The sequence below is a fragment of the Bos mutus genome, chromosome 11, assembly GCF_027580195.1.
Source record: "Bos mutus isolate GX-2022 chromosome 11, NWIPB_WYAK_1.1, whole genome shotgun sequence".
In the NCBI taxonomy this organism is placed as follows: domain Eukaryota; kingdom Metazoa; phylum Chordata; class Mammalia; order Artiodactyla; family Bovidae; genus Bos; species Bos mutus.
The window spans coordinates 96,040,495-96,065,105 of record NC_091627.1 but is presented as its reverse complement, the minus strand read 5'-3'; the positions used below and the strand labels follow the sequence as shown (position 1 = coordinate 96,065,105).

The window sequence follows — 24,611 nt, the reverse complement described above, 5'->3', positions numbered from 1 at the left end:
GCCGCAAACATGCCTGCCACAGCAAATACCTTCCAATCTGTGCAATCTAATGTTTTAAACACATACACACACAGGAAAAAAATTTATACATATTATGTGGAGGAGGGGGAGATTTGGCAAAACACATCAAGAAGTCCCGTGTAAATTGAACATATGGTTTAAAATACTCAGAACAAGACTAACCACTGAAATGAAGCTTACAGATGAAACTTCTGGCTTGGGATGTACAATTAAAAGGACTAGGCTGGTTTCTCCACAGCTCTTTAAACCAATTTGTTAAAGTCAAAGGATTGGATGTTACCAAATATAGGAATATTTAAATTGATTACATCCAATGAGAAAAATTAGGCCACAGGAGGATAGTAGCAGAAAGATGAAGTATTTCAGAAACTCTTTCCATATCAAGTCAGAAGTGTTTTATTTAAAAAATCAAAATGATGCAAAAAGTCCCTTAATAAAGTCTGATTAAATTCAGTATTAACTCTCACTATCAAAAATTGATCAAGGAAAGCCAACAGGTGCAGCAGAGAAAAGCTGCCAGCTGTTGACAGTTCTTTGGTGGAAAAGTAAGTTGCATACTTATATATAGCTGCCCTAATGATTATCAAGCCCAAGTTATGTTTTCCAAAAATAGGTTTCAAGATACACTAAAGAAACCATACAGACACCTCTAACAGTATAAAAATTTGACAGTGAAGTTTCAGGATATAGGAAAAGTCAAATATGACAACACACATGAATAATTTATAAAATAAGCCTTTCAATCCTAGAAAAGTAAAATGGGGAGACCCCAAGCGGTAAGGAACATAAAACAAGGGCTAATAGCAAATGGGAAAACCCCAGACATCTTCCCAATGACTGAGTCACAAAATGATAGGGAGACTATCAACATGCAGTTTTCCTTCTTTATCATCAACACATATATAAATTAGAGTAAATTTTTTCCTACTCAATTACCATCATTTCTTTCTTCTTTAACTTTTCCCTAATTTTCTCTAGCAACATTTTTCCTTTGGTTTGACCAGTTGAACTCAAAAGGCTTGGAACCTAAAAGTGAGTATCAACTCATCATTGGAATAGCACTTGGGAAATGCAATCATAGAAAAGCCAAGCTTGGGCAGCATTGGTGGTGTAATGGTGAGCACAGCTGCCTTTCTAAAGAAGACAAATTTCAACTGAAGAGGCCTGACAAAGTTAAGCAGCCATTCTCAGGGGGACAGGGTCCTCCCTGTGAATCTCTAGGGTAATGTTTCTCTTGGTTGGATCACATGACCCAGCATGACAGTGGCATGCTCCCTGGTAGGTTACTGCAGAGCTACGTGTGCAAACACACACTCATTTAAGCTTACAATAAATACAAAGCATTGTTTAAAGCCATGTAAGTAAAGAAAAAATATTGCATGTCTATTGACCTGGTTTTCCTCTTGAACTGGCTTGGAGTGCTGTTCATGACACAGAAGACACAATAGTCAATTACTTGCTACTCCAAGTTCCTTAGACTTCAGTACTTCCTGTTCTTCGAGCCTCAGCACTTTTTTTGCAGCAATAATGGTATTCTTCATCAGCATTGCCACAGTCATGGGACCAACACCCCCAGGGACTGGAGTGATGTAACCTGCTTTCTTCTTGACTCCTACACAGAGATAAGACAGGCAAACTCTTTAATTATGGCAAAGGAACTCTATGTACTTTAACATATCATGGAAGAAGCAGTCAAAGAAAAAGCAATAATATACATAAGCATCTCAATAAACCTCAAACTCATTAAAAAAATATCACATCTACAATACCCAAGAACAAGGGCTTTTGAACATATTAACAAAGTAACACACATTTAGAGATTTCCCAGGCGATCCAGTTGTTGGGACTCTGAGCTTCCACTGCAGGGGTACAGGTTTGATACCTGGTCAGGGAACTAAGGGCTTCCCCGGTGGCTCAGTGGTAAAGAATCTGCCTGCAATGCAGGCAACACAGGAGACTTGAGTTCAATCTCTGGGTCAGAAGATCCCCTGGAGGATGAAACAGCAACCCACTCTGGTGTTCCTGCCAGGAAAATCCCATGGAGAGAGGAGACTGGTGGGCTATAGTTTATGGGGTTGCAAAGAGTCAGACATGACTGAGCAACTGAGCACTCACAGGGAACAAAGATCCCACATGCTGTGCAGTGTGGCAAAAAAAAAAAAAAACCAATAATAAAATAACATGCATATAATAAGCAGAGTTATTCAATGAATATACTTAAATAACCAGCCATACTTTTCCTCCATATTAAATCAATTTAAAAAGAAACATCTCAGTAGCTAACTGTATGGAAGTGTAACTATAATAATAATAAGGATTACTTCAATTAAAACCTGCTTACAATATTTTCTTAATTTTATTCTATTTATTTAACTATACTGTTTGCCCAAAGCACCAAGCAAAGTAATTTTCTGGAAAGTAAAAAGAATTTTTTTAATCCAATCTAAAGGGAAAAATCACTTAGATACCTAGGCTTGGGTCTGACTGCTTGAGAAGAAATAGAAAGCTAGAAATAGAATTATCAGCATAAAATTCAGATAAATTCAGAACTGAAAGGAGAAATCTATCAGGGAATTCCAAAATTTTAGTAATATGGCTTTTTCCTGGACTTTTAATATTGCAAGTCTGAGATCTCTTCTCTCAGTATGAAAATGAGAAGTCTGTAATACTTTTTAGGAAACTCAATGGTTTAGAAAAATCACTTCATTAAATTTTCAGACTCATTAAAAGTCTTGTTTTCATTATAGAATAACCCTAAAGAGAAGAAAGAAATTTCCTGAAAACTTTATATTTGTTCTCCATAATTTGATGATACAAACACCTAAATTCTAGAATGACTATAATTTTTTAAAAGATTTCTCTTAATTATCATGGAAAGCATGATAATAAATGGTAATAATGATAATAATGGTAAAAATGATAATAAATGGTAATAACCAAGGTAATATAAGTATAAAAGTTAAAGAAAAAGTAAATAGTCTGCCCTAATTGTTCAATAAAAGTAGAATTTATTGATTTTTATATTTTAAAAAGTTACCTTCAAAATCCACATCTCCAACCAACTTGGGTTTAGCAGTTATGGGATCTTGAATTCTATTTATTCCCACATCAATGACAGCTGCTCCTTCCTTGATCATATCTGCTGTGATCAGATTTGGAATACCTAAAAAAGGAGATCGGAATGATCAATTTAGTACTGAAAAGAATATCCCACCTGTAAGATTCTTATCAATTTCAAGATACCTGCAAGAATGAATTAGCTTGTTTTATAAAAACTGATAAGAACTATTAACCAGGGAAACAATTAAACTTCATATAGCGAACAGAAATATTTTGAGGCTGTAGAAATAACATTTATCCATCAAATATATAATAGAAAGCCAGAAATCGGTATTCCAACCACAACTCTCATCTTTGTAAGCAGCTTTGACATTATGGTCAAACCTAGGGGAATACAGAATAAAACGACAGGGCAGCAGGCAAATTCAAGATAAGAGGTCCATCTTCCTTCTCTGAGCAAGGTACTTCCACCCCCTCCCTGGTGCTCTTACCTGCAGCGGAGATCACAATATCTGCAAGAGCTGTATGTTTCTTTAGCTCCTCCTTAGGAGTGTATCGATGAGATATTGTGACAGTGGCATCGCCTATGAGTTAAAAAACAGATGTCTTGATTTCTGAATCAAAGCTAGGAATGGATTAGATCTCAATTAGGCAAACCATGCCAGAAATTCAAGACCTCTGAAAAAATAATTGACAAATCTTACACTATACTTTCTGGGCAGCCAATTGTCATTAAAAAATAACAATAAAACTAATACTCAATTTCTTGTAACTTTTACCTGTTGGTCCTAGCTCTACCCTTTGGAGTCATATATCATTAGATTTATTCCTTATCCCTTTTAACAGTCTTTCTAAACAAAATGTCACTAGAATTACTCAAGGATTTTTCTTAAAAGTGTGCTGAAAGATATGTGGAAATATTTAGTTCTGATATATTTTATCTCTGATATAATCATGTATGGTCATATTATGATAATCATATAACTTTGATTTGAGAGTTTTTCTCAAATTAACAGAATTTGACATAATGATGACACATTACAGTCATATGAATTCAATCCTTTGCAATGGTCTAAGATATTTTTTTCCTATCAAATGGCACAGATGAGGATACTAATTTTGAATAAGTTATACTTCTTAACTCCAACTATCAAAGCCATAACTGAAAATTCTAATTGTCTATAACCATGCTTCCACTCAAAACTCAAATTTCTGAGACATATCTACTTCTGAACTAGTTCCATACTGCTGCTGCTGCTGCTGCTGCTAAGTTGCTTCAGTCGTGTCCAACTCTGTGCGACCCCATAGACAGCAGCCCATCAGGTTCCCCCATCCCTGGGATTCTCCAGGCAAGAATACTGGAGTGGGCTGCCATTTCCTTCTCCAATGCATGAAAGCGAAAAGTGAAAGTGAAGTCGCTCAGTCGTGCCTGACTCTTAGCGACCCCATGGACCGCAGCCTACCAGGCTCCTCCGTCCATGGGCGTTTCCAGGCAAGAGTACTGGAGTGGGGTGCCATACTAGTGAATATTAAATTAACTCTCGAGTAACACTGAGTACATCTTCCTCCACAAAGATTACTCCCAAAGTACCTATTAACAAAACTATAACAAAGACAAATAAAGCTTAACAAACACTTCCAAGCATCCACAGGGCAGTCTCTCTCACAAGGGAGAGGAGGACACCCTCCCGAGAGCAATATTCTTACCTCCGGGCCGTTCATGTGCCCCATCTGTGTGCAGCAACATTGCAATGGGCATGCCAACATTTTTTGACCTTCCGGCCACAACCACATTCTTCCCTAGGGTTGGAATGCCTATGAAAAATGAATATATTTGCGTTTCACACAGTGCCAGATTATCTTAGAGCACCTAAGAAAAAGGAAGACTGACACCTTAGGATGTGACTCTAATTGTGATAATGAAGGAAATCATCAGCTTATTGACTCATCCGTCAACTGAACCATCACTTGCTACACACAGTGAAAGCTGAAAGGAAACACGAGCTGCAAAGTGTTATACGAATGTGCACCATCACCACTATCAAAGCTTAAGTTTCCTTCAGAGTTTTCTGGATGAAGCAGCAAAAACAGTTGCAGGCAATTGCTAAGGGAGTTAGGCTCTGGGGAGTAGGACTAGATGATCTGAGGGGGGTTTCCACTGTTTGTTCTGTAGGAATTTTTACCATTTCGTAAGTATGTTTTGATAATACTGAGATGGAGATACCTACCAGTTCGCTTAATTATTTCCCACACACCCCATGGAGTAGCTGGTAACATGGAACACTGGTCCAAACACATTCGCCCTACATTAATTACATGAAAGCCATCGACATCTTTGTCTGGAGAAACAGCATTGCAGACCTTTCTCTCATCGATGTGCTCTGAAAAAGAAATCAGAGCAGTGGTCAAGTCACTGTTGCATAGTTAGCACTGCTTGACTCCAGCGTACTCGAAACCCATTCCCCTTCTATAACTCACCCCACAACTTATTCATCTGTGTGTTGGGAACACACAGCAAGCAAAGCCAAATGCCAAGACCAAACCAGTGTTCTCTTGTCCTCTCCAAACCACTTCCCTCCACTGTCCTTTGTATTAAGACCTCAATACCAAGTCAGGGAGTAATTGGTATTCTGAGTAGGTCGGTCCCATATCTAACAACATACTCACTTTCTTGAGTTTACCTCCCCTTTCTTTAAGACAAATACATATGAGGAGCCAATTGTATAAACTAAACAAGCCTCTCCACGCCTCAGAGATCATTTTAAATAGAGCTATGTAAATCTCACCTGGAAGAGGCAGCTGAACAAGGAGGCCGTCTACATTATCATCATTATTTAGTTTATTGATCAAATTCAACAGTTCTTCCTCTGAAATTGAAGCTGGTTTCAGAATGGTCTCACTGTTGATTCCTATAAAAAATTTTCAAGGTTAAAAAAATAGACTATGGAAGATGGCGGAGGAGGAGAACACACAGCTCATGTCTCCTCCCGCTGTGTCAGAGGTGCGTCGGAGAAGTTCTTCTGGAGCGCGTGCTGGGCACTGGCAGAGGGCCTCGGACACCTAGGGGGATGGGAGGAGTCCCAGCGCAATCTTTATTTCAGAAAGAAAAAAATTTTTTTTTCTTTTCTGTTTAGTGTCCTTCCCAGGTAGGGTGTGGGAAGGAAGTGGGGAACAGTGGAGGCAGGACAGGACCAGCACCCCTGGGGGAAGCTGGGGGAGAGGAGGCAATCCCACACTCAGGGAAGCATCCTCACAGTGGGGGGTCAGCAGGGAAAGGCAAGGATCTTAGGGGGACCTCAGGATGAGAGGGGAACGCAGCAGCCAGTGTGTGGGGGGCAGGATGGAGTGGAGCCTGTGCATACAGTCCATGCCGCAGCCCTTCACACCCCAGTCTGTGTGTCTCATGGTGGGAGGAGGGCTGGGTGCTGCAGAGTGGGATTTGGGGAGTGGATCCGGGGAGGGGACAGCAGTTGGTGGTAAGGGGATGGCCTGAGGTGTTGGTGGGAGGAGGGTCTTGGACCACAATGGGAGCAAGGCACCATTGTTGATTGGCACATGAAGGGTGGGGCCACCACGGCAGAACCTTTCCCGGCCCACCAACCCAGCTTCCTCGGGCAGTAATGGGAGCACACGCCTGCCCAGGAGGTGTGGCAGGCTCGCTCACCTCTCAAGCCACAGTCTCCCCACTCTGCTCAGGCCCTGGCAAGCCTGCTGGGGTTCCAGCCTGAGCCCCACCTTCACCAAGGCCTCCTCTGGCTGCTGGGGTCCCAGTGGACCCAAGCACCACCCCTGCTCAAAGCCTCCGTGAGTCATGGGTCCAGGCAGGCAGAGGGCTGCCCACCTCCAAGGCTTCTTCCAGTTGCTCCAGCCCCTGCGGACATGCCCATGGAAGCCTGTGCTCCAGTCAGCCTGTGCTGACACGTGTGCTCTGGGCCAGCTTCAAGAGCAGACCCTAGTGGAAGGAGCACACACAGAGCTTTTCTTTTAGTTTGTTTTTTAATTTATTTTTTCTTTTCTGCTTAGCTTTCAGTTTCAGTTCAGTCACTCACTACTGTCCGACACTTTGTGGCCCCATGGACTTCAGCACACCAGGCTTCCCTGTCCATCACCAACTCCTGGAGCTTGCTCAAACTCATATCCATCGAGTCGATGATGCCATCCAACCATCTCATCCTCTGTCATCCCCTTCTCCTCCTGCCTTCAATCTTTCCCAGCATCAGGGTCTTTTCCAATGAGTCAGTTCTTCGCAGCAGGTGGCCAAAGTATTGGAGTTTCAGCTTCAACATCAGTCCTTCCAATGAATTCAGGACTGATTTCCTTTAGGATTGACTGGTTTGATCTTCTTGCAGTCCAGGGACTTTCAAGAGCCTTCTCCAACATTACAGTTCAAAAGCATCAATTCTTCGGTGTTCAGCTTTCTTTAAGATCCAACTCTCACACCCATACATGCCTACTGGAAAAACCATAGCTTTGACTAGATGGACCTTTGTCAGCAAAGTAATGTCTCTGCTTTTTAATATGCTGTCTAGGGTTGTCAGTTTTCATTCCAATCCCAAAGAAAGGCAATGCCAAAGAATGCTCAAACTACCGCACAATTGCACTCATCTCACACACTAGCAAAGTAATGCTCAAAATTCTCCAAGCCAGGCTTCAGCAATATGTGAACCGTGAACTTCCTGATGTTCAAGCTGGTTTTAGAAAAGGCAGAGGAACCAGAGATCAAATTGCCAACATCCGCTGGATCATGGAAAAAGCAAGAGAGCTCCAGAAAAACATCTATTTCTGTTTTATTGACTAGGCCAAAGCCTTTGACTGTGTGGATTGCAATAAACTGTGGAAAATTCTTCAAGAGATGGGAATACCAGACCACCTGATCTGCCTCTTGAGAAATTTGTATGCAGGTCAGGAAGCAACAGTTAGAACTGGACATGGAAAAACAGACTGGTTCCAAATAGGAAAAGGAGTACGTCAAGGCTGTATATTGTCACCCTGTTTATTTAACATATGCAGAGTACATCATGAGAAATGCTGGGCTGGAAGAAGCACAAGCTGGAATCAAGATTGCCGGGAGAAATATCAATAACCTCAGGTATGCAGATGACACCACCTTATGGCAGATAGTGAAGAGGAACTAAAAAGGCTCTTGATGAAGGTGAAAGTCGAGAGTGAAAAAGTTGGCTTAAAGCTCAACATTCAGAAAACGAAGATCATGACATCCGGTCCCATCACTTCATGGGAAATAGACGGGTTAACAGTGGAAACAGTGTCAGACTTTATTTTTCTGGGCTCCAAAATCACTACAGATGGTGACTGCAGCCATGAAATTAAAAGACGCTTACTCCTTGGAAGGAAAGTTATGACCAGCCTAGATAGCATATTCAAAAGCAGAGACATTACTTTGCCAACAAAAGTTCGTCTAGTCAAGGCTATGGTTTTTCCTGTGGTCATGTATGGATGTGAGAGTTGGACTGTGCAGAAGGCTAAGCACCAAAGAATTGATGCTTTTGAACTGTGGTGTTGGAGAAGACTCTTGAGAGTCCCTTGGACTGCAAGGAGATCCAACCAGTCCATTCTGAAGGAGATCAGCCCTGGGATTTCTTTGGAAGGAATGATGCTAAAGCTGAAACTCCAGTACTTTGGCCACCTCATGCGAAGAGTTGACTCATTGGAAAAGACTCTGATGCTGGGAGGGATTGGGGGCAGGAGGAGAAGGGGACGACAGAGGATGAGATGGCTGGATGGCATCACCGACTTGATGGACATGAGTCTGAGTGAACTCCGGGAGTTGGTGATGGACAGGGAGGCCTGGCATGCTGCGGTTCATGGGGTCACAAAGAGTCAAGACACGACTGAGCGACTGATCTGATCTGATCTGAGGATTGTCATGGCTTTTCTTCCAAGAAGCAAGCATCTTTTAATTTCATGGTTGCAGTTACCATCCAGAGTGATTTTGGAGCCAAAGAAAATAAAGTCTGTCACTGTTTCCATTGTTTCCCTATCTATTTGCCATGAAGTGATGGGACCAGATGCCATGTTCTTACTTTTTTGAATGTCGAGTTTTAAGCCAGCTTTTTCACTCTCATCTTTCACTTTTCATCAAGAGGCTCTTCAGTTCCTCCTCGCTTTCCACCATAACGGCAGTATCATTTGCATATCTGAGGTTATTGATATTTCTCCCAGCAATCTTGATTCCAGCTTGTGCTTCATCCAGTCTGGCATTTCACAAGATGTACTCTGCATATGAGTTAAGTAAGCAGGGTGACAATATACAGCCTTGTCATACTCCTTTCCCAACTTGGAAACAGTCTCTTGTTCCATGTCTGGTTCTAACTGTTGCTTTTTGACCTGCATACAGATTTCTCAGGAGGCAAGTAAGGTGGTCTGTATAAAAGAGATAATGAATGAGAACCTACTATATAGCACAGGGCTTCCCTAGTGGCTCATGGGTAAAGAATCCACCTGCCAATGCAGAAGATGTGGGTTTGACACCAGGGTAGGGAAGATCCCCTGGAGAAGAAAATGGCAACCCACTCCAGAATTCTTGACTTGGAAATTCCATGGAGAGAGGAGCCTGGTGTGTTACAGTCCACAGGGTTGCAAAGAGTCGGATACGACTCGGTGACTAAACAACAATAAGAACAACTGTACGGCACAGGAACTCTACTTCATGCTCTGCGTGACCTAAATAGGAAGAAGATCCAAAAAGAGAGGATCTATGTATACATACGACAGCTTTACAAATAGCTGAGGAAAGAAGAGAAGCAAAAAACAAGGGAGGAAGGGAAAGGTATACCAACTAGATGCAGAGTTCCAGAGACCAGCAAGGAGGGACAAGAAGGCCTTCTTCAACGAACAGTGCAAAGAAACAGAGGAAAACAACAGAAAGGGTAAGGCTAGAGATCCCGTCAAGAAAACTAGAAACATCAAAGGAACCTGTCATCCAAAGATGGCCACAATGAAGGACAGAAATGGTAAAGACCATATAGACACCTTATCTTCGACAAAGGAGGCAAGAATATACAATGGATTAAAGACAATCTCTTTAACAAGTGGTGCTGGGAAATCTGGTCAACCACTTGTAAAAGAATGAAACTGGACCACTTTCTAACACCATACACAAAAATAAACTCAAAATGGATTAAAGATCTAAATGTAAGACCAGAAACTATAAAACTCCTAGAGGAGAACATAGGCAAAACACTCTCCGACATACATCACAGCAGGATCCTCTATGACCCACCTCCCAGAATATTGGAAATAAAAGCAAAAATAAACAAATGGGACCTAATTAACCTTAAAAGCTTCTGCACATCAAAGGAAACTATTAGCAAGGTGAAAAGACAGCCTTCAGAATGGGAGAAAATAATAGCAAATGAAGCAACTGACAAACAACTAATCTCAAAAATATACAAGCAACTCCTACAGCTCAACTCCAGAAAAATAAACGACCCAATCAAAAAATGGGCCAAAGAACTAAATAGACATTTCTCCAAAAAGACATACAGATGGCTAACAAACACATGAAAAGATGCTCAACATCACTCATTATCAGAGAAATGCAAATCAAAACCACTATGAGGTACCATTTCACACCAGTCAGAATGGCTGCGATCCAAAAGTCTACAAATAATAAATGCTGGAGAGGGTGTGGAGAAAAAGGAACCCTCCTACACTGTTGGTGGGAATGCAAACTAGTACAGCCACTATGGAGAACAGTGTGGAGATTCCTTAAAAACTGGAAATAGAACTGCCTTATGATCCAGCAACCCCACTGCTAGGCATACACACTGAGGAAACCAGAAGGGAAAGAGACACGTGTACCCCAATGTTCATCGCAGCACTGTTTATAATAGCCAAGACATGGAAGCAACCTAGATGTCCATCAGCAGATGAATGGATAAGAAAGCTGTGGTACATATACACAATGGAGTATTACTCAGCCATTAAAAAGAATACATTTGAATCAGTTCTAATGAGGTGGATGAAACTGGAGCCTATTATACAGAGTGAAGTAAGCCAGAAGGAAAACATAAATACAGTATACTAACGCATATATATGGAATTTAGAAAGATGGTAACAATAACCCGGTGTACGAGACAGCAAAAGAGACACTGATGTATAGAACAGTCTTATGGACTCTGTGGGAGAGGGAGAGGGTGGGAAGATTTGGGAGAATGGCAATGAAACATGTAAAATATCATGTAGGGAAACGAGTTGCCCGTCCAGGTTCGATGCATGATGCTGGATGCTTGGGGCTGGTGCACTGGGACGGCCCAGAGGGATGGTATGGGGGAGGAGGAGGGAGGAGGGTTCGGGATGGGGAACACATGTATACCTGTGGCGGATTCATTTTGATATTTGGCAAAACTAATACAATTATGTAAAGTTTAAAAATAAAATAAAATTGGAAGAATAAAAAAAAAAAAAAAAAAAAAAAAGAAATGGTAAAGACCCAATAGAAGCAGACGAGATCAAGAAGGGATGGAAAGAATACACTGAAGAATTGTACAATAAACATCTTAACAACCCAGATAACCACGATGGTGTAGTCTCTCACTCAGAGCCAGATATCCTGGAATGTGAAGTCAAGTGGGCCTTAGGAAGCACTGCTGCCAATAAAACTAATAGAGGTGATGGAAGTCCAGCAGAACTATTTAAAATCCTCAAAGATGATGCTATTAAAGTGCTGCACTCAATATGTCAGCAAATATGGAAAGCCCAGCAGTGGCCACCGACTGGAAAAGATCAATCATCTTCCCAAGAAGGGCAGTACTAAAGAACGTTCAAACCACTGGACAATTACACTCATCTCCCATGCTAGTAAGGTTATGCTCAAAATCTTCTAAGCTAGGCTTCAGCACTACATGAAGCGAGAACTTTCAGATGTTCAAGCTGGGTTTAGAAAAGGCAAAGGAACCAGAGATCAAACTGCCAACATTCACTGGATCACAGAGAAAGCAGGGGGATTCCAGAAAAAATCTATCTCTGCTTCATTAACTATGCTAAAGCCTTTGACTGTGTAGATCATAACAAACTGTGAAAAACTCTTAAATGGGAATACCAGAACATCTTACCTGCCTCCTGAGAAATCTGTACCCAGGTCAAGAAGCAACAGTTAGAACCAGACATGGAACAACTGACTGGTTCAGGATTGAGAAAGGAGTATGACAGGCTGTTTATTGTCACCCTGTTTATTTAACTTATACACAGAGTACATCATGCAAAATGCCAGGCTGGATGAAGCACAAGCTGGAATCAAGATTGCTGGGAGAAATATTAACAACCTCAGGTATGTGGATGATACCACTTAAATTGCAGAAAGCAAAGAGGAACTAAGGAGCCTCTTGATGAGGGCGAAGGAGGAGAGGAAAAAAGCCAGCTTAAAACTCAATATTAAAAAAACTAAGATCATGGCATCCAGTCCCATCCCTTCATGGCAAAGAGAAGGGGAGGAGATGGAAGCAGTGACAGATTTCCTCTTCTTGGGCTCTAAAATCACAGTGGATGGTGACTGCAACCATGAAATTAAAAGACTACTATTTTTTGGCAGGAAAGCTATGACAAACCTAGACAGTGTGTTAAAAAGCAAAGACATCCCTTTGCTGACAAAGGTCTGTATAGTCAAGGCTATGGTCTTTCCAATAGTCATGAAGAGATGTGAGAGCTGGAAAATAAAGAAGGCAGAGAGCCAAAGAACTGATGCCTTCAGAATGTGGTGCTGGAGAAGACTCAAAAGTCCCTTGGAAAACAAGGAAAAAAGACCAATCTTAAAGGAAATCAACCCTGAATACTCATTGAAGGACTGATGCTGAAGCTCCTTTGGCCACCTGATGTGAACAGCTGACTCACTGAAAAAGACCCTGATGCTGGAAAAGATTGAGGGCAGGAGGAGAAGAGGGCAAAAGAGGATGAGATGGTTGGATGGCATCACCGATTCAATGGACATGAAACTGGGCAAACTCTGGGAGATGGTGAGGGACAGGGAGGCCTGGAGCGCTGCAGTCCATGGAGTGGCAGAGAGCTGGACACGGCTGGTGACTGAAGAACAGTGACTGATTCACTTTGTTATAAGAAGAAAGAAACACAACACTGTAAAAAGAATTACACTCCAGTAAAAACTTCTAAAAAATTTTAGGCAAAAGTATTCGAAGAATAAAAGAATAAAATAAAATAGAGGCATTTATTGGGGCAAGGCTACACTGCCTGCCATGCTATCAGCAAGGCTTTTAATCATCACAACCGCCCTGGTAGCTGGAAAGCTTCAACAGGCTCACAGAGGTAACCTTGAGTAACTTCTCAAACAAAACACTAAAAGAGTACTAGCTTGGTACTTTCTATGTATTATTCTACATAATCTTCATTAACCTCATCTTATAGACAAGGCTCAGAGAAACTGAAATATAAGCCGGCTAGTGACAAAGCCAGTCTTTGCAGTTCCAAAGTCCATGTTCTTTCCACTATACCATGCTACCTCCCATTCCAAAGTTTTAGAAAGCCATAGCTTACTAGTTTCTAGATGTTCTAAAGGTTTTACTTTTATAATTTTGTTTATAATTACTCTGGCCATGCTGGGTCTTTGTTACTGCGTGGGCTTTTCTCTAGTTGCGGTCAGTGGGGTCTGCTCTCCAGCTGCAGTGTGCAGGCTCATTGCAACAAGGCTTCCCTTGTGGAGGAGCTCAATAGTTGTGGGGCATGGGCTTAGCACATCCATGGCACATGGGCTCTTCCCAGATCAGGGACTACACTTGGGTCTCCTGCATTAGCAGGTAGATTCTTCACCACTGAACTACTAGAGAAACCTAAAGGTTTTTCAATGAAGAGGGCAGGAGGCCTCAATCCTCAGTGATAAAGAACAGAGTATGCCAAGGGCTCATGGTGCAGTGGTCTCACAGCCCTTCAGAAGGGTGGGCACACAGTGCTCAGACCACTGACCCACAGAGAAGCAGGCAGGGGCACAGCTGAGCCTACTCACCTCTGATCTGTGGCCACACAGTCTCCAGGACAGTGAGACCTAGAACCCAAACCTCCCATCATTCAGACCTGCTCCTTCTGCATCCAAACCCTCAACCACGGCTAAACTGTATGCTTTAATTGGCTTTGGAACCACTGGTGGAGAAACCACAGCCTATTTCAAAGAAGCCAGAGTCATTTCCTGCAAATCCATGACTATATTCTAGGCCACATCACTGAGGTCTCCTCAACCAAATGCTCAAATACTTTAGTCACAGACTCACTGCTCAAGGACAGCAGATGTAAACGGTGTTCAAGGTCACTTATCAAAGTTGGCCTGTAACAGAATTTAGATTACATTCCAGAAGACACCAAGAAACCAACCATATTCCTCCAGTCCTAGTCTATAAACCTCCTTTCTGACAAATATTTGGATTCAGTTGAACGCATTAGCCTCCTCTGTTTGGGTTTTCTAAGCAGAAAAAAGAAACGTAAGTTATAATAGTTTGCCTCCGATTAAATCTCAATTTAACAGTAGTTGGGGTCTGAGAGTGACACATACCCACGCTGGCAGCTGCTCTGGTTTTGTTGAGGACGTAGGACTGACTCGCAGGATTCTCTCCAGCCAGAACCACACTCAGGTGTGGCCGCTTGTTGCCTGACGCCACCCACTCTTCCACCTCCTGCCGCACTTCCTGCTTGATCTGCTCAGCAAGTTTCCTTCCAGAAATGATAACAGCTTCATTTCTGCAGAAGGCAACAGAATCACAAAAACACATGGCTCGAATTTTTGTAAAGAATAAATAAAGACTACGAAAGTGTCATTAAGTACCAATAACTTTGGGTGGAAGGGGAGGAGGAATTGGAAGAAGATGGTCAAAAGGCACAGTGGGCCCTTCTATTTATTCGTTCCCCATTCAAGGATTCACCAACCCACGGGTTGGAAATACTTGGAAGGAAATTCAAAAAGCAAAACATGAATTTGCCCTGCACCTAGTAATTATTTACATAGCATTTACATTGTATTTACAACTATCTACCCAGCATTTACATGGTATTAGGTATTATAAATAAATAATCTAGAGATGATTTAAAGTATATGGGAGGATAGGTTATATACAAATACCATGCCATTTTTTATAAAGGACTTAGAGCATCTGGGAATTTTGGTATCCTTGGAGTTCCTGAAACAATCCTACTCATATACTGAAGGATAACTGTACAAACTTCTAGTTATAAGATTAACAAGCACTAGGGACATAATGTCGGAGAAGGCAATGGCACCCACTCCAGTACTCTTGCCTGGAAAATCCCATGGACGGAGGAGCCTGGAAGGCTGCAGTCCATGCAGTCGCTAAGAGTCAGATACAACTGAGCGACTTCACTTTCACTTTTCACTTTCATGCATTGGAGAAGGAAATGGCAACCCACTCCAGTGTTCTTGCCTGGAGAATCCCAGGGACGGGGGAGCCTGGTGGGCTGCTGTCTATGGGGTCGCACAGAGTCGGACAAGACTGAAGCGACTTAGCAGCAGCAGCAGCAGGGACATAATGTACTATATACAGTGAAGACTTTAGTTAACATTGCTGTATAATATATAGAAAGCTTGCTAAAATAAGAGATCCTAAGAGTTCTCATCACAAGGAGAATTTTTACATTTTTATAACAGTATCTATATGAGGGTTTCTCTGGCGACCAGTGGTTAAGAATCTGCCTTGCAATGCAGGGGACACAGGTTTGATCCCTGGCCCAGAAGATCCGACATGCCACAGGACAGCTGAGCCCATGGGCCACAACAAGACAAAAGCCACCACAATGAGAAGCTGGAGCACCACAACCAGAGAGTAACCCGGCTTGCCAAAACTAGAGAAAGAATGCGCACAGGAACAAAGACCCAGCACAGCCAAAGATTACATAAATATTTTTTAAAAACATATCTATATGAAATGATGAATTTTAACTAAACCTACTGTGGTAATCATTTCACAATGTATGTAAATTACACCATCATGCAGTATCCCTTAAACTTACACAGAGATGTATGTCAATTATTAAGTTGCTAAGTCATGTCCGGCTTTTCTGAGACCCCATGGACTGTAGCCCACCAGGCTCCTCTGCTCATGGGTTTTTCCTAGGCAGAATACTGGAGTGGGTTGCCATTTCCTTCTCCAGGGGATCTTCCTGACCCAGGCATCAAACATGCATTTCCTGTATTGCAGGTGGATTCTTCATCACTGAGTTACTAAGGATGTGATGTATGTCAATTACTTCTGAAGAAAACTGGAAAAAAAACTTTCCCAAACTAAAAGTTTAGATTAGACTACGTAGTTCCTAATCGAGGGACAACTAAAATCTGAAGGAGAGGTTCAAGTGGTAAATCTGTGTCCAGCTACATATTTAAGAAAATAAAATTGATTGAAATAATTACTACCATTAATCTAAACTTGGAGAATTTAAGTAACTGATAATTAGTACTTGACATAATGTCATGTCACTAGATGCCATGTTTAGCTCTTCTGAATCCAGAGTCTAGGTTCTTAATGCTATACCATCCTGCCTCCTGATGTCTGACAACTGTAGGGAAAAAAAAATGCCGTTAACTTGCAATGTTTTATTTGATCTCTCACCGCTATGATGTTAGTTTGTTCTCTATGCTTATATTCCATTTGTAGTTTATATTTTGCCCGTGTTAGCATCTAGTCAAATGTTTTGAATCATTTCCCAGGTAGTGAATTGGCTTTTAATCTATATGTACTTTTAAATATTTAAATGATGTTATGCAGTTAAACCAATAAACAATATACTGGACAATACCTACTGCAAAATTTCAGGCTAAAATTGAAGAAAATCGGGAAAACCACTAGGCCATCCAGGTATGACCTAAATCAAACCCCTTATGATTATACAATGGAGGTGACAAATAGATTCAAGGGATTAGATCTGGTAGACAGAGTGCCTAAAGAACTATGGATGGAGGTTTAATGTTGTGCAGGAGGCAGTGATCAACCATCCCAAAGAAAAAGAAATGCAAGAAGGCAAAGTGGCTGTCTGAGGAGGCTTTACAAATAGCTGAGGAAAGAAGAGAAGCAAAAAGCAAGGGAGAAAGGGAAAGATATACCCAACTGAATGCAGAGTTCCAGATAATAGCAAAGAGAGCTAAGAAAGTCTTCTTAAGTGAACAATGCAAAGAAACAGAGGAAATTAATAGAATAGGAAAGACTAGAGATCTATTCAAGAAAACTGGAGATATTAAGTGAACATTTCATGCAGGATGGAACGTACAAAGGACAGAAAGGGTAGGGGACTCAACAGAAGCAGAAGAGATTAAGAAGAGGTGGCACGTATATACAGAAGAACTATACAAAAAAGGTCTTAATGACCTGGATAAACTGCCATGTTCAATATGTCAGCAAATTTGGAAAACTCAGGAGTGGCCACAGGACTGGAAAAATTAGTTTTCATTCCAATCTCAAAGAAGGTCAACACCAAAGAATGTTCAAACTACCACAAAATTGCATTCATTTCACATGCTAGCAAGGTAACGCTCAAAATCCTTCAAGCCAGGCTTCAGCAGTATGTGAACTGAGAACTTTCAGAGGTACAAGCTGGATTTAGAAAAGGCAGAAGGACCAGAGACCAAATTGCCAACATTTGTTGGATCACAAGAAAGCAAGCAAATTCCAAAAAAACATCTATTTCTGCTTCATTGATTATGTACACTAAAGCCTTTGACTGTGTGGATCACTACAATTACAATTGTAATTGTAATAATTACAATTACTACTGTGTGGAAAATTCTTCAAGAGATGGGAATACCAGACCACCTGACTTGCCTCCTGAGAGATCTGTATGCAGGTCAAGAAGCAACAGTTAGAACCGGACATGGAACAACAGACTGGTTCCAAATCAGGAAAGGAGTACGTCAAGGCTGTATATTGTCACCCTGCTTCTTTAACTTACATGCAGAGTACATCATGAGAAATGCTGGGCTGGATGATGCACAAGCTGGAATCAAGATTGTTGGGAGAAATATCAACAACCTCAGATACACAGATGACACCATCCTCATGGCAGAAAGCAAAGAAGAACTAAAGAGCCTCTTGATGAGGGTGAAAGAGAAGAGTGAAAAAGGTGGCTTAAAACTCAACATTCAAAAAACTAAGATCATGGCGTCCAGCCCCATCACTTCATGACAAATAGAAGGGGGGGCGGGGAGTGGAAACTGACAGATTTTATTTTCTTGGGCTCCAAAATCACTGCAGATGGTGACCGCAGCCATGAAATTAAAAGACACTTGCTCCTTGGAAGAAAAGCTATGATAAACCTAGACAGGATATTAAAAAGCAGAGATGTTACTTTGCCGACAAAGGTCCGTAGTCAAAGCTACGGTTTTTCCAGTAGTCATTTACAGATGTAAAAGTTGGACCATAAAGAAGGCTGAGCGCCGAAGAACTGATGCTTTTGAATTGTGGTGCTGGAGAAGACTCTTGAGAGTCTCTTGGACTGCAAGATCAAACCAGTCAATCCTAAGGGAAATCAACCCTGACTATTCACTGAAAGGACTGCTGCTTGAAGCTAAAGCTCTAATACTTTGGCCACTTAATGGGAAGAGCCGACTCATTGGAAAAGACCCTGATGCTGGGAAAGATTGAGGGCACAAGGAGAAGCATGCGACAGAGGATGACACAGTTAGATGGCATCACCAACTCAATGGACATGAGTCTGAGCAAACTCCAGGAGATGGTGAAGGACAGGGAAGTCTGGCGTGCTGCAGTCCATGGGGTTGCAAAGAATCAGACACAACGACGACTCCTCTCCATAGTTCTTCCTCGAAAAGATTTTTCAGAAGGATAGGGATTGTGGACTTCCCTGGTGGTACAGTGGATAAGAATCCACCTTCCAATGCAGGGGACACAGGTTCAATCCCTGATCCAGGAAAATCCCACATACCTCAGGGCAGCTAAGCCCACGTGGCACAGCTGGGAAGCCATTGCTCTATGGCCTGTGCGCTGCCCCTACGGAAGCCCGCACACCTAGAGCCCGTGCTCTGCAGCAAGAGAAGCCTGTGCACTGTAACGAAGAGTAGCCCCCGCGTGCAGCAGCTAGAGAAAGCCATCGCACAGCAAGGAAGACCCGGCACAACCAAAAATTAATCAGTTATTTATTTTAAAAAAGAATCGGGATTGGAAGGGGGACCAGAGAGAATCCATCTCATAGATGGCAGTGTGCTCTACCACAAGACCTCAGTATCCCATCCACAGCTGACACACCAGGAGTGAGTATCTGATGCCCAGAACAACAGTTTCTAGGCTAGCCTGCAGTCTAGTTGGTGCAAAAGCTTATGCATCAGGAGTAGTGGTAGGGAACTAGATCAGTAAGAGCCTCTCTCTGATCTACATTCACATACTAGAATCACAGGGATGAGAACCTGCTTGTTAGGCGACACTGAGACAACTCAGATCTAGAAGAACCTGTAGTCCCTCAAATATGTTCAAATCTCTGAAAGCCTATCTCTCCCTAATAACAACTGATTATGCAGCTCTTCCTGGGTTCCAATGTGGAAGATTCCTGACTTTATTTCTACATATATCCGTACAGTAAAGTTCACATTACTTCAAGTAGAACAAGAAGGTGTACCTTACGAAAAAGGACCCCCACTGAAAACAAGACTTTCCCTTCAGATTTTTGTCCCCAGTGTCATAAGGAATGCTACAACTCAACACTAATTAAGAACATGATTCTTTGAAACATCGAAACAATCTACTTCCCCTTATAGTGCATATTTTTTTTAACAGCACATATTTAACACTCAGGGATGACATCAAGGTACTGGATATTTTGTATGGTCAGATATAATTAATTCGCCAGGCCACTGTTAAATAAAATGTTAAAGCTCCAACAGTCTAAGTCTTCAATGCCTGCTTTTAAGTTGCATTGTGATTAAATACCTACTTTAAACCAAGTCTCAGTGTCTTAGATGTAATGCAGTAATTTTATATCTAAACCTTATATTAATCTGTATTTCCATCTTTTGAGATAGTAAGATGATATCAACGGACTTCCCTGGTGGTCCTGTGGCTAAGAGGACCCCACACTCCCAGTGCAGGGGCCCCGGGTTCAATCCCTGGTCAGGGAACTAGATCCCACATGCCACAACTAAGAGTTTGCGTGCCACAAGTAAGTTCCCATATGTAGCAACTAAGACCTGGAAAATGAATAAATTATTTAAATAAATAAACATTTTTAAAAGATACCACAATTTTATAGCAAACCAAATGCTTTTACCTAGATTTTACTTGATGATACTAGTATAGTGTAAAATATATAACAGCATTTCATATATATTCATGGTAATATTAATATTAAGGTAATATTAAACATTAATATTTACAAATCCATTTCAGATTTAGGGTTGAAGCGAACTTCTTCAAAAGGGCTTTGCTGATACAAGTACCCCTGGCAACATTCTTGATCTATGATAATATCGAAAATACCTGTCCTGGGACAGAAATAGAGTGCAAGATTAGTTTAAAAGGGCTTAGGACAGTAATTTATATTGAATGAAATAAGATATAAAGTGCTAAGCATATATATTAACTAAAAATTAATTTCTAACTCTCTTCTGTTGGTTAGATTTACAGAGACACATCTTTAACAATACAATAGAACTGAACCGAAGGATCTATAAAAATATTGAGTGAAGTTAGATTTCATTTCACTAAAAAGTTCCTTTTGAAAGCAGTAAACTTAAGAGAAAATGGTAGCAGCACACTGGGACTAAGCATGACACAATAAAGCTAAGGACGCAGGGTCCTGGGAGAAACCAGTGTTCCAAATTTCAGAGGCAAGTTCTGGATGTTATGCCAGATGCTTTACAAAAAGAGTCAAACAGTAACAAGAACCAAAACAAAGCCACAATGCAATAAGTATTGTTCATAATATAATTATTTTAGCCCTCCTCCTTGGACCACAACTCTGCCAAATGTGAAACACAGTCCTATGAGGGCCTCATTACCTAATTTCCCAACTTTTTACTTTTTTTGCTGAAGGGCAGGTAAAGTTACTGCTTCTGCTGCTGCTAAGTCGCTTCAGTTGTGTCCAACCCTGTGCGACCCCATAGACGGCAGCCCACCAGGCTCCCCCGTCCCTGGGATTCTCCAGGCAAGAACACTGGAGTGGGTTGCCACTTCCTTCTCCAATGCATGAAAGTGAAAAGTGAAAGTGAAGTAGCTCAGTCGTGCCTGACTCTTAGCGACCGAGTGGACTGCAGCCTACCAGGCTCCTCCAGCCATGGGATTTTCCAGGCAGGAGTACTGGAGTGGGGTGCCATTGCCTTCCCCAAAAGTTACTGCTACCCCAGAATAAATGGAAATGGAGACTGAATTAGTCCCACAGGGAATCCAAAATGTATTAACCATATTAGCTAACACTTATTTAGAAGTGCTTGACTAGAAAGGACTGAAGGACTGTCCAAATAAAATTGGAAACCAAAATCCGTCAGTAGCATCTTCACTTTCCCACCCACTCCGGTACTGTTGCCTGGAAAAATCCCATGAATGGATGAGCCTGGTAGGCTGCAGTCCATGGGTTCGCTAAGAGTTGGGCACGACTGAGCAACTTCACTTTCACTTTTCACTTTCATGCATTGGAGAAGGAAATGGCAACCCACTCCAGTGTTCTTGCTTGGAGAATCCCAGGGACAGGGGAGCCTGGTGGGCTGCCGTCTATGGGGTTGCACAGAGTCGGACATGACTGAAGTAACTTAGCAGTACTAGATTTTCCATGAAAAATTAGTATCAGATATAATTTACAATTCATGATCATGACTTATTTTGGAAAGAGTTCTGTTATCTACCAATTAGTCAGCAATGAGTGAACAAAGACACAAAGGGAGATGGAACTCTATATTTATTAAACACTAGACATTTCAGTTAGAGTTTTACATACATTATTCTCAGTTACTTGGGACTATTATAATAAGCCCATTATACAGAACAAGAAACTGAAACAATAGTAACAAAATTCAAACACAAATTTCTGCCTCCAAAGTTCTTTTCTTTTTTTTCTATACCCCATGGTCTACAATACTATCTAACCATGAAAACTCTCACACTACCCCCACCCATCCACCCAAAGGAACACATGCAGACCTATATTTTTAAAAAGACGTTTTAATTTTACCAACTAGCAGTAATCAAAGCAATACATCAGAACCCTGAATACTAAATGTACTTACTACCTTCAGAGATGTGGAAACCTATTCATCCAGAAAAGTGAAAGGAGGACACTGGTTACTAGACAGTGTGAGCAAACTGTTCCAGTTCTTTAGATTACAAATTAGAAGCTCCTTATAAATCTCTTTTCAATCATGGAAGCGCATGTGGCCAGAACTCAGGAAGGGAGGAAGAGGAAGGAGAACAGGGAATAATAAAACATGGGGCTGGAAAGGCAGATCAGGGTCAGACTAAGAAAATCCTTGAATGTCTCCCCAGAAATCTTCCAACAACGGATTAGAGACTTCCCTGATGGGCCAGTGGCTAGAACTCAGGTCTCCCACTGCAGGGGGTCAGTTCCATCCCTGGTTAGGGAACTAGATCCCACTTGCCGCAACTAAGACCCAGTACAACCAAATAAATTAATATTTTTATGTTAATTAATTAATTTTTGGTTGTGCTGGGTCTTCGTTGTTGCCTGAGGGCTTTCTCTGGTTGCGGCAAGTAGGGGCTACTCTTTCTTGCCAAGCGCAGGCTTCTCATTGTGGTGGCTTTTCTTGTGGCCCCAGGAGCACAGGTGGCCAGGGAGCACAGGCTCTAGGGCTTGCGGGCTTCAGTAATTGCAACTGGCAGGCTTAGTATTTGCGGCACGTGGGCTCAGTTGCTCCACCGCATGCGGAATCTTCCCCGACCAGGGATCCAACCTGTGTTCCTTCACTGGCAGGTGGATTCTTATCCACTGTACCACCAGGGAAGTCTCAAATATTTTTTTAATGCATTAATCCCCATTCTGTGGTCCAACAGCACCTTGGAAAACATCTCTAATAGCATTTTTACAGACTTGAAATTACACACTGTTCTGCCCCTTGACAGGTAGGGAAGTTCCACTAAAGAAAGAACCATTTTTTACCATCTTTGAATAATGCACAGCCTAGCACAGTACCTGGATAAAGGGGCTGCTGTTACAAATAAGCTCTAAACACTGAAAGGAAAGAGGGTGCATAGATTTAGGGAACTGAAATCACAGCTCTCCCTCCCCCCAAAACTTTTCAATCTATGTTTAGAATGGGAATTTGTGGTCCAGAAAGATCATGAAATATTTATAACCTCCCTAAGAAAACTCAGACAGAGCTTTCCCTCTTCTCTTCCCGGGTGTTCACCACCTCAGTTTACTTGATCTGGCACTGACCAACTCCAGGCGGGCTGCAGTCAAAATCCCGGTGACTACTGCACATTTATTATTCTCTCGGGAGGGAAAGGAGCAGCTTGTAGAGCAGCACGAGCCACATCCACAACCTGGAGGAAGTGCTGGTACCGGGCGAGCAAAGCTTGTGGGGGATTTCATCAGACTGTTCTAACCCTCTCCGCCGCTAGGGTTCCGGGAAGGGGCGGGTCGCTAGAGGCTGCTCACTTACAACTCTTACTCGCGCTCGCCAAAACGTCACGGCTTTCCAGCTCTCGGTTTCACGGCCAAGGTCGGTCCTGGCCGGTGACTTCTATATGCTCCCACGTAAATCGTGGCGTCCCAGAGCCCGCCTGCACCTCTGCTCCACACCGTGGGCCCCGTCCCACCGGCGGACTGGCCTCGAGACAGGGCAACGCCCGGAGCTTTGCCGGAGACCGCCTCCCTCCCGAAAGGCGGGCTCCCGGGCTCAGCCCACACGCAGAGCGAGAGCCCTAGCGGTACGCTGAGGCCAAGCGGGGCTGCCGCGTCGCCCCGCCACACCCCTCTCTGTGGCCACCACCGCCCGGGACCGAGATGCTTCAGAAAGGCATCCCTAGGCGAGCCGGCGTTCAGCTCCCCTCGGTTTTCCGCGCTGACCCAGCCCGCCGACCCTCTTACCGCACTGCCGAGAGGTGGAAAGGGCGTTGATGGAGGCGGCCACTCTGCGCGGACCGGAGCAGTCGGGTGACCAAAGAGGTTATAAAGGAGGCTGCGGCCATCGTCAGCTCGGGGAAAGATGCGCGCGCTGGCCGCACGGTTATACCGCTGCAGCGTGGCAGGCCTCGCCTCCTGCCGGCACCCATTGGTCCCTGCGCTCTCCACTTGCAGCCTGCTGGGCCGCTGAAGGAGCCAATCGTTGTCTTCCTTTACCTTGGAGAATCCCCTGCGTGACTCTGAAGACTGGAGAGCTTGCCTAGACTGGCTGAGCCAGCCAAGCCCCTGCCAAACCGTTGTCCCGGAAGCCCGGACAAGTCATTCATTCATTGAGCAAATATCTTGAGTGCCTACTGTGTGCCAGACGCTGTTAAGAGTGGATAAAAAGATAGGAAGATGGAATAGCAGCTAGTATATGTAGAAGAAAGGTGCAGTTAGAAAACAACTATTTGGCAAAATCATAGTAAAAATTGAGACTCATCAATGA

The 24,611-nt window shown here is 42.6% G+C and overlaps 1 protein-coding gene across 1 annotated transcript; it reads right to left on the bottom strand.

Moving 5' to 3' along the window:
- Positions 1 to 401: 401 nt before the first annotated feature.
- Positions 402 to 24,252, bottom strand: MTHFD2 (methylenetetrahydrofolate dehydrogenase (NADP+ dependent) 2, methenyltetrahydrofolate cyclohydrolase). Its single transcript, XM_005897648.3, has 8 exons — positions 24,089 to 24,252; positions 14,595 to 14,779; positions 5,868 to 5,990; positions 5,310 to 5,462; positions 4,789 to 4,896; positions 3,573 to 3,665; positions 3,059 to 3,184; positions 402 to 1,633 (listed from the first exon to the last, which is right to left on the bottom strand). Exons 1-8 carry the CDS (start codon positions 24,187 to 24,189, stop codon positions 1,470 to 1,472), a joined length of 1,053 nt encoding a protein of 350 aa, XP_005897710.1. The 5' UTR covers positions 24,190 to 24,252; the 3' UTR covers positions 402 to 1,469.
- Positions 24,253 to 24,611: the final 359 nt, after the last annotated feature.